Source organism: Eubalaena glacialis, chromosome 2, assembly GCF_028564815.1.
Source record: "Eubalaena glacialis isolate mEubGla1 chromosome 2, mEubGla1.1.hap2.+ XY, whole genome shotgun sequence".
Taxonomy (NCBI): Eukaryota; Metazoa; Chordata; class Mammalia; order Artiodactyla; family Balaenidae; genus Eubalaena; species Eubalaena glacialis.
In genome coordinates this window covers 140,787,046-140,801,489 of record NC_083717.1, presented here as the reverse complement: position 1 = coordinate 140,801,489, position 14,444 = coordinate 140,787,046, and the positions used below count along the sequence as shown (strand labels likewise).

General features: G+C 34.4%; 1 protein-coding gene across 2 annotated transcripts in view; it reads right to left on the bottom strand.

Moving 5' to 3' along the window:
* The window catches only part of TOGARAM1 (TOG array regulator of axonemal microtubules 1), an 84,163-nt gene that overhangs the window by 23,869 nt on the left and 45,850 nt on the right, over positions 1-14,444 (bottom strand). For both annotated transcript variants that reach the window (XM_061182489.1, XM_061182490.1), the window contains exons 9-15: positions 12,750-12,848; positions 10,843-11,015; positions 10,212-10,356; positions 6,615-6,768; positions 1,160-1,265; positions 624-859; positions 59-217 (exon numbers count right to left, since the gene is read on the bottom strand). In XM_061182489.1, the coding sequence (XP_061038472.1) occupies positions 59-217; positions 624-859; positions 1,160-1,265; positions 6,615-6,768; positions 10,212-10,356; positions 10,843-11,015; positions 12,750-12,848 (1,072 nt within the window). The remainder of the gene's footprint in view (positions 1-58; positions 218-623; positions 860-1,159; positions 1,266-6,614; positions 6,769-10,211; positions 10,357-10,842; positions 11,016-12,749; positions 12,849-14,444) is intronic.

Here is a 14,444-nt window from a genome sequence, read left to right as displayed (position 1 = left end):
TTCTACATTTAAGCCCTTATAGTAAGAGATTCAGCAAATACAATTAGCAGCTACTCACCTGGTTTCTGGTGAGCTGTCCTGAGCAAATTTAGCAGCAGCTGGTAATATACGGTCAGCCATATCCTTTGTTCCAGATAAAATACGTTCTGGTTCCATAAATTTTACTACGTCTGATAAGTGCTGGGCTGCACATCTTCTTACCGCAATGTGTAAATGGCTACAGGGAAACGTGGTCAATTAAAATAGAGCTGATGTATAAACAATTTTTCAAAGATATACCTTAAAAGTCAAATGATTACTCCTAAGCCTCAGCAATCATCCTTGCAGGCTAAAATGACAAATTATTTGCATTAGCTATCCCTCTCCAAGAAGTTAAAAACAAAACTCATAATCACTGACATTTATTTAGCTCCAGATGTATGAATGTAAGTAACATTAGAATAACAATATTATTATCCTCTGTATGCTTAGTACCTAATATGATGTTATCACATAGGAATTATTTAATACATGTTTTTTGACTGAAATAACATTGAAATTTGCTTGTTTTTTTTTCTATACCCCAGATTACAAGCAACTGTATTTTTAGTTTAAGGACATGTCCAGATTATTTTGAACATTACCTTTGTCCTCCGTTGATAAGAGAAACAACTGCACGTGCAGGAGTTACATTAGTGATCATAGCTCTCAATGCCTTGTCAACATCTTCTCTTATAAATGTATTTGATTCTCCTGATTTATGCAACAAAACTTTTACTGTATTATCTAGTTCTTGATCCATGCTCTTTTTCAGGTAAGTGAAAAGATCACTTAAACAAACCACAGCAGCACGAGAAACTCCAGAGCGTAAATTTTTCACCTAAAAAAAATTTCCAAAATGTACATTTTGCTGAAATTCTGAAAGAAAATCAGTAATAATGACTTTGAAACCAAACTTACTATCAAAGTAACGTGCTTTAAATATGTATTATATTATTTCCTAAAAAAATCAACATTTTATAAATTTTTTCAAATGTGGCAAAGTAAGGCATGAGTTACTTTACATACAAGCCTACTGATTTCATTTAGTACAGCTTTTCTTTTTTAAGGTCAAATAAATGTGGCGTATTTATACTTTGTTATTCAAACAATCCTTAACTCAGCTGAAAAATAGGATTACCTCTTGAACTACTGCAAAATTTGTTTCATGCAACTTTGTGTTCAATATTTCAGAATGAAAAGCAGCTAAGCATCTAATAAAGTTCAGTCCCTCAATTTTCTTCTCCCTATGGGAAAAAGAAAGAAACAACAAAATCATGCATTAAATGGGGCTCAACTGGAACAGGATCTCAGATTTCTTCTTCTGTGTGTATGGAATACTGCCAACGAGGAGACTCTGAGTATTTTCCCTTGCCATGTAGGAAGCTCAAATAAAAAGATATGGAAAGTTTTGTTCACTCCTATAGTTCTCTTTCATGATTCAGAACACCTTTTAAGAGCCAAAACCACTATTGACAGTCAAACTAAGTTCATGCTTTGTAAATAAAAAGGAACATTTCTCCACCAGTAAGAATGTCATATTCTTTTTAGAGAACAGAAGGGAAAGGAATGGCAAATAAAATGTGAGGGAATCAGTAAAACAAAAATGGAAGGAGATTAAGTAACTACGTATTACTTTGTTGGTAAGTATATAACCCAAGTGCAGAAAACCATCAACAGATGTTTCTGTAACTTGTATTTCTTTTTCATTATCTTACCTAATGAGCCAGATGAAGGGTAGGTGAATACTAACAACAAGAGGGTAGATTCAAGTGGGATTGGGATATAACATTTTAAACTTGATGGTTTCCATCTTATATGTTTGAAAAATGTAAGCTGAGTTTCCTTAGTTGGTAATATTGATGGTGGTTATTTTTCTAAGCATTTAAATCCCCTGAATAAGTTATGGAAAATAGGGAGAAAAGACCTAAGATTCTAAGGTGGCAAGAGTAAACCTATTTAATAGCTGTCTGGTTCAATATTTTCATTTTTTGGTTAAGCATAAAACTGTTACAGTTACCGTTCAGATGCATAAACAACCAGATTCTGTACACAAAGTAAATAACAGAAATTGGAGTCAAGAGAGAGGAAAGCAGAAAAAGAAATTAAGAAATAGTGGCTGAAATTTTTTGATCAAAGCTATAAATTCTCAGATCCAAGAACAAATCCTAAACAGGATACCCATAAAATAAACACAAAATGGAACATCATTATCAAATTACTAAAAAGAGTGTTGAAGGGAATATTCTTAAAAGCAGCCATAGAAAAAAGGGCAAATTACATGCAGGAGAACAAAGATAACAATGATAAAAGACTTTAGCTCAGAAATATGCAAGCCAGAAACCCAGGGAACAAAATTTAAGTGCTAAAAAGAAACCGACAGAAAATCAACTTAATTTAAGGAGGAATATACAAATCTTAAACTATAGTTGGAGATTGGAAAAGCCCAGTAACTGATGGAACAAATAAACAGGAAATCAGTAAGGATACAGAAAACTTAACACTATCAACCACTACCAACCAACTTGATCTTCTTAACCTTTATAGAACACTACAAACAACTTCAGAATGCAGATTCTTTTCAAGTTCATGTGAAACATGCATCTGCATGGTTTTTTTTTTTTTAATTTTATTTATTTATTTATTTATTTATTTTGGCTGTGTTGGGTCTTCGTTTCTGTGCGAGGGCTTTCTCTAGTTGCAGCAAGCGGGGGCCACTCTTCATCGCGGTGCGCGGGCCTTTCACTATCGCGGCCTCTCTTGTTGCGGAGCACAGGCTCCAGACACGCAGGCTCAGTGGTTGTGGCTCACGGACCTAGTTGCTCCGCGGCATGTGGGATCTTCCCAGACCAGGGCTCGAGCCCATGTCCCCTGCATTGGCAGGCAGATTCTCAACCACTGCGCCACCAGGGAAGCCCCATCTGCATGGTTTTGACATCAGGGTATACTGGTTTCAAAGAATGAGATGGGACGTATACCAGCCTCTTCAATGTTCTAGAAGTTTGTATAGAATTGATTTCTTTCCTAAATGTTTGGTATAATTCACTAGTGAAACCATCCAAGCATGGAGTTTTCTTTGTGAGAAAGAAACTCAAATTCAATTTCCTCAATAGATATTGGGTTATATAGATTATCTACTTCTTTTTGAGTGAGTTTTGGTAGATTCTGTCTTTCAAGAAATCTGTGCATTTCACTAAGTTGTCAAATTTATGGGCATAAAGCTGTTTATCATATTCCTTTATTATTTGTTTAACAGCTGTATGATCAGTAGTGACGTTCCTTCTCTCATTCCTGATGTAGTAATCTGTTTCTTCTCTTTTTTCTTCATCAGTCTGACTAGAGGTTTATCAATTTTATTTATCTTCTCCAAGAGCCCGCTTTTGCTTTCATTTATATCCTCTATTGTTTGTTTTCTATTTCATTGATTTCCATTATGTTGTTTATTATTTTCTTTTTTTTGCTTATTTTGGGCTTCATTTGTTCTTCTGTTTCAGTTTAAGATGAAAGCTGAGGTCACTGATCTAATGTTTCATTCTTAATTTCATTAAATTCAAAATACTTTCTAATTTCCCTTATGATTTCTTCTTACAGCCATTGGTGATTTATAAGTATGTTCCTTAGTTTCCAAATATTTAGAGATTTTACAGGTATGTGTTCCTAACTTCTAATTTAATTCCACTGTGGTCAGAGAACAAAATTTGTATAATCTGAAACCTTTTAAATTACTTGTTTTATGTTCCAGAATATGGTCTTTCTTGGTAAATGTTCCTTGCAGACTTGAAAAGAATGTGAATTCTGTTGTTTTAGGTGGAGTGTTCTATAAATGTCAATCAGGTCAAGTTGAAAGTCTTCTATATCCTTACTAATTTTCTTTCTACTAGTTTTATCAATTAATGAGAGGATTGTTTGAGTTCCAACTATAATTGTGGATTTGTTTATTTCTATTTGCAGTTCTACCAGTTTTTGCTTAATGTATTTTGAAGCTCCATTATATGGTAATATAATATATATGATATTATATTATATAATAGAATATGGTTCAGGATTGCCATGTCTTCTTGATGAATTAACTCCCTTATCAATATAAAATGGCCCTCTTTATTCATGATGTGATAGAATTCTAAGATGGCACCTTGATTCCTGTCCCAGGTGTACATGTCCTGAATAATACTCTCCCCTTGAGGGTGAATATGATGAGATATCACTTCTCTCAATCATGTTACATTATATAACAAAAGGGATTTTGCAAGTTGTCCTACAGCTCACCGATCCTCTGTTCATGTCTTTCCTCTAGCTTCTTTAACACATGGGTTAGAATTTTAACTATAGTTATAATGTCTTTGTCTACTAATTCTATCATCTATATCATTTTTGGATTAGTTTCAATTGTTTGCTTTTTTTCCTTTTCATTATGGGTTGTATTTTCCTGCTTCTTTGCATGCCTGGTAATTTTTTATTGGATGCCGGGCATTGTGAATTTTTATCTTAGATATTTTTGTATTCCTATAAATATTTTTAGGCTTCATTATGAGATATAGTTAAGTTACTTGGAAAGTCTGATCCTTTCAGGCCTTGCTTTTATGCTTTGTTTGGAGAAACAAAACTAGTCTTTAGCCTAGGGCTTATTCATTCCATAGATGAAGCAAAACTCTCCTGAGTATTCTACCTAATGCCATGTGAATTATAAGGTTTTCCACTCTGCCAGTGGGGACAGAAAGTATTCTTGGCCTTGTATACGTCCCAGGGAATGTTCTTTGTAACTTCTATGAGTGGTCCTTGTTCTGGTTTCACAAGCATGCCTTGACCAAATACTCAGCTAAACATTTGAGAATAATCCTCTGAAGGTTCTTAGAGTTCTTTAAGGAACTGTATCCTCCTCTGGCATTCTGCCCTGCAAGCTCTAGCTATCTTGGCTTCCCCAAACTCCCAGCTCCATCTCTATCTCTGCTAGTATCTACATGGTTTTCCCGTCCCTAAGCTGTGCAGGAAGTTAGCAAGGGCTCACCTTGTTTGTTTCTCAGGGATCACTGTCTTTCACCACCTGGTTAACAATATTCTGAAAACCATTGTTTCATATATTTTGTATTATTTCTTTAGTTCTTTCTGATGTGAAGGCAAATCTAATGCCTGTTAATCCATCTTGGCAGGAAGTGGAATTTCAAGAGTTCTATTTTGGCCATGTTAAATTTAAGATGTCTATTGGCATCCAAGTGGAAGTCAAGGAGGCAGTTGGATTACAAGTCTAGAGCTCAAGAAGATACCAGGGATTCACATATGCATTTATGAGAAATCAGAGTACAGATAGAATTTAAAGCTATCGAACTGAATGAGATCATTTAAGAAAGGGGTTGGCAAACTATGGCTCACAGACCAAATCTAGCCCCATCAGAGTTTTCTTCTATAAGTAAAATTTTTATAAGTAAAGTTCACTGAAACACAACCGTGCCCATTTGTTTTCATACTGTCTAAGGCTGATTTTGCACTATAACAGCAAAGTTGAGTAGCTGCAACAGAGATAAGTGGCCTGCAAAGCCTGAAATATTTTACTATCTGGCTCTTTATAGGGAAAGATTGCCAGCCTGGATCTATGGAATGAATGTAGATAGAGAACGCCAGTGGATTAAATTCTGGAGCACTCCTCAATTTTGAAATCAAACAGAAGAGCAGGAACCATTAAGTACTGAAGCAGGAAAAGAACCAAGAGTCTCAAATTTTTCCAGGGTGAAATGAAAAAAAGTGTATGAAGAAGGGAGTGTCAAATTTGTCAAATGATGCTGAGAGGCTAAGTATGATGAGGACTAATAAGTGACCAGTGTTTAGCAAATGGTCACTTTTGCAGTTTTAGTGAAGTGGCGGTCACGGTGGGGAGGGTTGAAAGCCAATTAAAGAAGGTTGAGAAGAGAACATGAGGTGAAAAAGCAGACACAATGAATTAGCCTTTTTGAGGACTTTTGCTAAAAAGGGGGGAGAAAAGAAATGTGAAAATGTGAAGAAGATGTGCAGTTTAGGAAGGACTTTTAAAAACAGGAAATATTATGGCACATTTGTATGTTGATGAATATGAATCTAGAAAAGAAGCAAAACTGATGATGAGGTATAGGGTGCGGATGGAGAGAGAGACTGAAGGAATAGGGGAGGATATGGGACAAGGGGAGCCAAGAGATGTTCCAGCTGAAGCAAGTGGAATGCCACTGTCTTTTTTTTTTCCCTTGAGTTATTGGCTGGGCTGGCTGGGTGGCTGCTGTAGCTGTGGTAGGAACAGATAAGTATTTTCAGGATTTTTATAGGATATATTTCACAGAGAAACACTTGGAGAAATGATGAGATTTATACTTAATACCAAAAGATTTACATAATCCATAATAAAGCTAACTATGTCCTTATGGTATGTAAGTTATAACATAACTGGTAATACAGTGTTATTAGGACCAGAGTTCAGCTACATTAATAAGTTGGAAAAAACTCAGACTGCCTAAGAACTAAAATAATCATTCCTAAGACTATTTTAATAGAAAATGTTTCAAGGTTTCTAAAAATAAATTTTCAGAAAACTTTTGGAACTCAGCTTAGTTTTAAGTTAAGGATGGTGAACTCACCAATCCTCATCAGCTAAAAGCCTCAGAGCTTCTGTCAGTGCTACTTCTGGTTTGGAAAATGGCCGTAGTTCTGATGAATCCATTATTTCTGGACTATGGGTGACAGAAGGCATCCTTTCTTTATACTGTGGAATGGCTCCAGGAGATGCTTCATCTAAAACAAAGAAACATACTAAATAAAGCATCGAATAAGTCTGATACAAAGAGGTACAAATAATATTCTGACCATAGACTATGAATATTTCTTATAGAAACTAGTAACTATTAGTTTAGTCTCCAACAAAATTGTAATACCTGGATACCAAAGCTATTTAAAACTATACTTTTTATATACAAAATTATTAAATTACATTTACTGTAAGTATATAAGTGGTTTTGCAGTCATGAGTCATATAACAAAGTCTAGCTTTAAGAGCTAAAAGTCAGTAAGAAGCATATGATCCCATTTTGTAAAAACATGTGGATATATACCTGTTTTACTATACAACCGATAACAGAAATGAAGCTTTGTGACAACCGTATATAAATTACCAATTTTTGCTATTGTTATTGAAGTAATGTTATACTAAAAATCCTAAGACCATGTGTAGTAACATGGTCGATGTTTCTTCCATAATCAAACATTTACTTTCCATTTTCCAGATGTAAGGCATTGCCCTAGATATTGGGGAAACAAATCATTTGAGTGCTCAGGGTAATACCTTGAGGGCACTGCATAATGTAAGACACATGCAGTGAAGGTGTTAGAACGGAATAGACCAAAAAGATATAACAGAATGTGTAATGGCTTTTGTAAATGGGTAAAGGTTATTTTTTCATGTTAAGAGATATTTTTAAAAAGGTAATATTAAGCACTAGAAAACGACTATAATAAAAGTTATTTATCAACCATGCTGTTCTTAAGAAAAGCTACATGAAACACATGAGATACACAAATATAAGAAATTATACTTGATGCTGTATATTAATTACATATTCAGATGCAATTAAAATCCAAAGGCAACAAGATATTAATGATATTAGTTAAAATTTATTAAATACTTTGTGTTAGATGTTGTGATAAATGCTTTACAGACTTTACTACATTTAATTCTCTCAACAAAGGTGAGATGGATATTCTCATTATCTCTAATTCGCAACTGAGAAAATAACTGAGTTTTACAGAGGCTAAGAAATGTATTCAAGGTCTCAATGCTAATGAGTGGCAAAGGCAGGATTTTCATCTAGGTCTACTATCACCCTAGATTTTATACAAAGAGGTCTAAGACAGAATCCCTGCTTTCCAAACTTTATCACATACCTGATGAGAAGAGACATGCAAAAAGATGAATATGGTATTCTGGATTACTGTAGTGATAAATTTGTACCAGTTTTTGTTAGAGTAAATCACATATGAAGAAAATTATATGACAATTAATGAATATGATAAATAGACATCATTAAATTTTTTTGATGATTCAGATGCACCCTCATTAGGTTTCATATGTAAGACTGACATGTATTAAAAAAAAAAACCCAAAAAACCCAACTTTGGAATTTTACAATCCAGAAAGAATAGCAAATACAAAATAGCACTACTAACCGTCATTTATTGACATCTTGCCTGCATTGTGCTAAGTGCTTCACTTACATTATCCCATTTGATTCATTCAACAACCCTATGTGATGGTTACTATTATTGCTACATTACAGGTGAAGAAATTGTTGCTAAAGTTTTAAGGATTCCCTCTCTATATCTACTCCACCTCCATTCTCATGAGAGAATAATTCATTAGGAAGAGATGCAGATAAACACCAAGTTATCAACCTTGGGGTTATACCACTATTTCTACTGTTTTTACCTGAAAAAAGTGAAAAAAAACAAAACAAATACTACTCTGGAAAAGGAGGTGTACAGAGTATCAATCTAAAGCAGTGCTGCCCAAACTAAGGGTTTTTTGTTTAAATGTCCCCTCCTGAAGCCTGCTACTTTTATAAAATACAATAAAAGTGTTGTGGCAAGTCTCTAAAAGGTTACTCTCACTTTTTGTAGTTATCTTGTAAGCATATTCTTCTGTTCAAAATATAAGCATGATTTCAAGGAAGCACTCTCCTTATACTGCTTAGAAATAAAATCTGCAAAGCCCATATTATAGGCGAGAAAAATCACAAAATTCGTTATGTCTCTAGCAAGAATGAATATGAAACAATTTATGATTTGCTACTCTTTGTATTATTTGCTACTATTTGTACTTCTATTCCTACTGTTAACTACTGACTTAGGTAAGAAGTTTTGTGGGTTTTTCTCCCCCTAGATTCTATGACAGTAATAATTAGTGAAACTATTTAAGAATGCTGAAAATAGGCTTAAATGTCACAAATGCCTAGATTTAACTGGTACTCAGGGCCAGTAATTTTACAGGCCAACACCTCTCATCAGGCATACTCTCAATAATTACTAACTTTGAGGATACAGAATTTTTAAAACGTTTTCTACACTTCCTGCATTATTAAAAGAAATACAAGCTAGGAAGAACTGCAAACATTCATCTAGTTCAATTCTCTTTTATATTTATCTTTGGGAGAGGTTAAGTATGTTGTCTAAGATCACATTTATAAATTTACGTTTTCTATACTTCTTGGGTTTTTTGTTCACACCTGGACTTCAGACCCAACATCAATTTAAGATTGTTTGTTATAGTTCATACAGTTTATTCCTTAGGAAAAAAATAATAACAAAAATAATAAGCAGTAATTTTTAATGTTTATTATAGTTCACACAATTTTTCATTTCAATTTCTGATTTTCCTAGCTGCTACTATACCTAAGACCTATTCAATATTTTTAAAAATAGCACAGGAAACATGGAGCTTAATCTTGACCAGGTATAGAACCTATTAAGTACTCAATGACTAGCTGAATAAATGATAAATGCAATGATTTTTTTATCATGATCTAATAAACCAGCTTAACAATCTCAGTTACCTTAGCTATAAAATGGAATACTACCCTCAGTGAAACAAGAATATTTGCAGGGAACAAGGACGAGATCTTTGAGATAATCTGGACCTTTCAGATAGTTTAGGTATTTTACATGGCCAGAAAATAAAGGCCTGTTTTCAGGTCACAAAGCTAATTAAAAGGCAGAACTAATACTAAAAATACTGGTTTAGTGTTCTTTCCATCACAAAATGCATTGAACCACATGTGGTCTCTTCAACTTAAATAAGCATTTGTGACATTACTCCCTATATTTAAACATATCTTACCTGAATCTGAAAACACTAAAGATGGTGACCTTTTTAAACTGGCCTCTTTTTTTCAATGGAGGGCTGAAGGCAATGTTTTCTAAAGGAGAACTCTCATTTTTTTGATATTCCCACCTCATCCCCCAAAATATTTAAGTCTAGAAAGGAGAAAAACAATCAATCAGCTTCCTTTTTATACGAAACAATATTTATTACAATAGTTAGAAGTTACCGGGTCTTTCAAATTTCAGTGTTATAGTTCAACATATTCCACTATTAGCCATATATCAACCTCAGTTAAACTACAGTACATTAGTTTTAGAATACTACGAGTTAAATAAAACCACAGAAAATGTTAAATTCCACTTACTTTCAGATGCCATTTTCTCAGTTCCTGTATGTTTCATTCGTTCCCAAGGATTCTTCTCACAATCTTTAATGTCAAAAAGTTCTTTTTCCTCTTTTCTCTTTTGTCTCATCTTGTCATAAGTAGATTTTGAAATAGAAACTTTAATCTGCATGAAAAAGTTGAAATATCTGAAATCATTCAGGGAGTTTGACATTTAAAATAACTATCTTCATCTTAGACAACTGTAAGCTATACAAAATAAACTATACATTTCTTAGTCCTTATTTCAGTTAATTCTAAAACTGAATAGAATTACCTAGTGCTAATCTCCAACTAAATTTGTGCCTGAAGATACTAGTTTGTTACTCCCTGAGGATATCCTAGGAAATTGTTGAATATATACATACACATACATATATGTATATAAAGTACATGTAGAGTATAAAGTACACTAGCTACTTTACGCCAGAATGACAACATATTTGGTGGGAAAGGAGAATAATCTATCATTTAAATGATTAAAGTTCAGGAATTTCAATTACACTGAGATTTAAAAAATTTTAATCAAAACACTTTCACTACCCCAAATCTGATATACACAAAACAATGATGCATCATTGAATTTATCCTAATAATTAGTAAATAACCTTACATCTTTTTCATTCTCAACATCAACACGTGATGGAATACTCTGCTGGACTGCTCTTCCATAAATCCCTGATGGTGGTTCAGTACTTTTAACTGAAAACGTATCCCCATTTTCTACAGAAGATATCACTGATTGGCTGCAGGTTGCTGGTGCTGGGACTGGACTTCCAAATACCCCTGAAAGCAACCAACCATCAAACTGTCATTAAGTATTTATGTGATGTTACTCTGGACAGCAAAGTTTTAAGACAAGGCTCTTGTCTTCAAGAAGTATACGATATAGTTAATAAGAAAAACATGTTAAATAATCACAAAATATAAAAACACTCTAACAGGATGATAATATAAGAGGTACCACAAGACATTTCATGATAATATCAAATGAGAACACCGTATTGTAAGTTCTGAGTTCACAAGAAAGAAAGGTTGGGTGAGCTGGGGGTTTAAGATGGTTTCAAAGAGCAAGGATTTGAGCTGGGATTGGAAGACACAAAGAATTTGGATAGACAAGTGAGGAAGGAGGGGAGGACGTCCTATGAGATGGGATGCTCATAAGCAGAGCTGAACAAGTAGAAAGCATGTATGTGGAGTGAATAAGTTCGGTTGGGCACAAGGCAAACAGAGGAAAAACAGAAAATAAGTTTATAATGGTAGGTTGGAGCCAATCTGAGGAGAGTCTTTTTTTTTTATTATATATTTCTTTTAAAAATTTATTTATTTAATTTATTTATTTTTGGCTGCGTTGGGTCTTTGTTGCTGCGTGTGGGCTTTCTCTAGCTGCGGCGAGCGGGGGCTACTCTTCGTTGCGGTGTGTGGGCTTCTCATTGCGGTGGCTTCTCTTGCTGCGAAGCACGGGCTCTAGGCGCGCAGGCTTCAGTAGTTGTGGCACACGGGCTCAGTAGTTGCGGCTCGTGGGCTCTAGAGCGCAAGCTCAGTAGTTGTGGCGCATGGGCTTAGGTGCTCCACAGCATGTGGGATCTTCCTGGACCAGGGCTTGAACCCGTGTCCCCTGCGTTGGCAGGCAGGTTCTTAACCACTGTGCCACCAGGGAAGCCCTGAGGAGGGTCTTAAATTAACTTAATAAGACTCTATCAAGCAAAGAAGTTAGGAAAGCTTTCTGAGCATTTCATTCTATTTACCAAAAATAAGATGTACACCCTCAATGTCTATCATCATATTCTAGTTTTTCAACTAGAATTGAAATTAAAATTAAACTAAAATTAAATTAAAATTTAATTTAAATTAAATTTTAAGTTAATTTAAACTTAATTTAAAAATTAAATTAAAATTTAATTTAATTAAAAAATTAAAAAGGAATCTAGTTGGGTTGTGTTAATGAACTTGATGGGGAAATCCTTTCACAATGTATATGGATATCAAATCATCACACTGTACACTTTAAATATCTTACAATTTTATTTGTCAATTATAGCTGAATAAAGTTGGGGGAAAAAAACACTAGTTTTAAAGGATATTTGCAAATATGCTGTTCAAAGGTTTCCTAACCCCCCTAAAATATATGATATTAATTAATATTTGTCTAGTCTTTGCATGGGAGACAATACAATTATATTAATTTATACTGATGACAAAGTCAATCAATAAGGACTACTATTTGAATTTAAACTGTGGTAAAATGGTTTAAGCTATCCTAAAAGTGTCTTAGAAGTACCTAAACTGCACCTGTCACATAATACATCTCTGAAAATTACTGACATGAATTTACCATTGTTTCATCAGAGGATAGAAATGTCATGTTACGTATTCACTTTTAATTCTTTCAATTTAACAATTTTTTAAAAAGAAAGTTCTATTCAACACCTGAATCACACTCTTCTCTATTCTTTATTGATATGCTTTGCTTATATGTGAAGAACATATTCAATTAAAAGCTAAAAAACTTTGAAATACCTTTTCCAACAACTACTACTGAGTCTTCTGATGAGGTATTTGTAGACATAAAGTCAAAACTGGAAATTTGGTGGAAATTTGATGATGACCCTGTAAATCCTAAAGAAACAAAAAAACCCACATTAAAAAATACATACTTATATAGTATTTTAGGATATCGTAACACGGTCTTTTAAAACTGAAAACCAACTTCATACAAAGAATTTACAATTTATATATTTACGCATGTTAACTCAATAAATATTTATAATTAGAATACCTGGTTTGTCCATTGTATATTCTTGCCTCCTTTGTCATAGATTAATTGACTGTAGGTGTGTGGGTTTACTTCTGAGCTCTCTATTCTGTTCCATTGATCTATATGTCTTTTTTTGTGCAAATACCACGCTGTTTTGATTACTGTAGCTTTGCAGTATTGTTTGAAGTCTCGAAGGGATATGCCTCCAGCTTTGTTCTTTTTTCCTCAGGATTGCTTTGGCAATTCTGGGTGTTTTGTGGTTCCATATAAATTTTAGTATTATTATTCTAGTTCTGTGAACAATGCCATGCGTATTTTGATAGGGATCACATTAAATCTGTATAGTTTGCTTTGGGTAGTATGGACTTTTAAACAACATTAACTCTTCCAATCCAAGAGCACGGGATAGCTTTCCATTTCTTAAAATCATCATCAATTTCCTTTATCAATGTTTTAGAGTCTTCGGCATATAGGTCTTTCACTCATTTCATTTCATTTCTTCATTTTGCCACACCATGAGGCATGTGGGATCTTAGTTCCCTGCCCAGGGATTGAACTCATGCCCCCTGCATTGGGAGTATGGAGTCTTAACCACTGAACCACCAGTGAAGTCCTGGTATTTTTTTTTTTTTTGACGTGATTTTAAATGGGATTTTTTTTTTTAACCTTCTCTTTCTGATATTTCATTGTTAGTGTAAAGAAATGTAACAGATTTCTGTATATTAATCTTGTATCCTGCTACCTTGCTGAATTCATCTATTAGTTCTAATAATTTTTGTGTGGAGTCTTTAGGGGTCTCTATATAGAGTATCATGTCATCTGCCAATAGGGACAGTTTTACCACCTCCCTTCCGATTTGGATACCTTTTGTTTCTTTTTCTTGTCTGATTGCTTCCAATACTATGCTCAATAGAAGTGGTGAGAGCAGGTATCCTTGTCTTGTTCCTGAATTTAGTGGGAAGGCTTTTAGCTTTTCACCATTGAGTATTATGTTGGCTGTGGGTTTGCTGTAAATGGCTTTTGAGATATGTTCCCTCTATACCCACTTGGGTGAGAGTTTTTACCATGGATGGATGTTGAATTTTATCAAATGCTTTTTCTGCATCTATTGAGATGATCATATGGCTTCCTGTTGATGTAGTATTGATATATCACATTGATTGATTTATTATGATGAACCATCCTTGTGACCCTAAAATGAATCCAACTTGATCGTGATGTATGATCCTTTTTACGTATTGTTGGATTCAGTTTGCTAATATTTTGGAAAGTTTTTTTTTGATTGATTGATTTGGCTGCGTTGGGTCTTAGTTGTGGCACGCAGGATCTTCGTTGTGGCATGCGAGATCTTTCGTTGCGGCACGTGGGCTCTAGAGTGCGCAGGCTCAGTAGCTGCGGCACAAAGGCTCTCTAGTTGTGGCGCATGGGCTCCAGAGTGCGCGGCCTCAGCAGTTGCG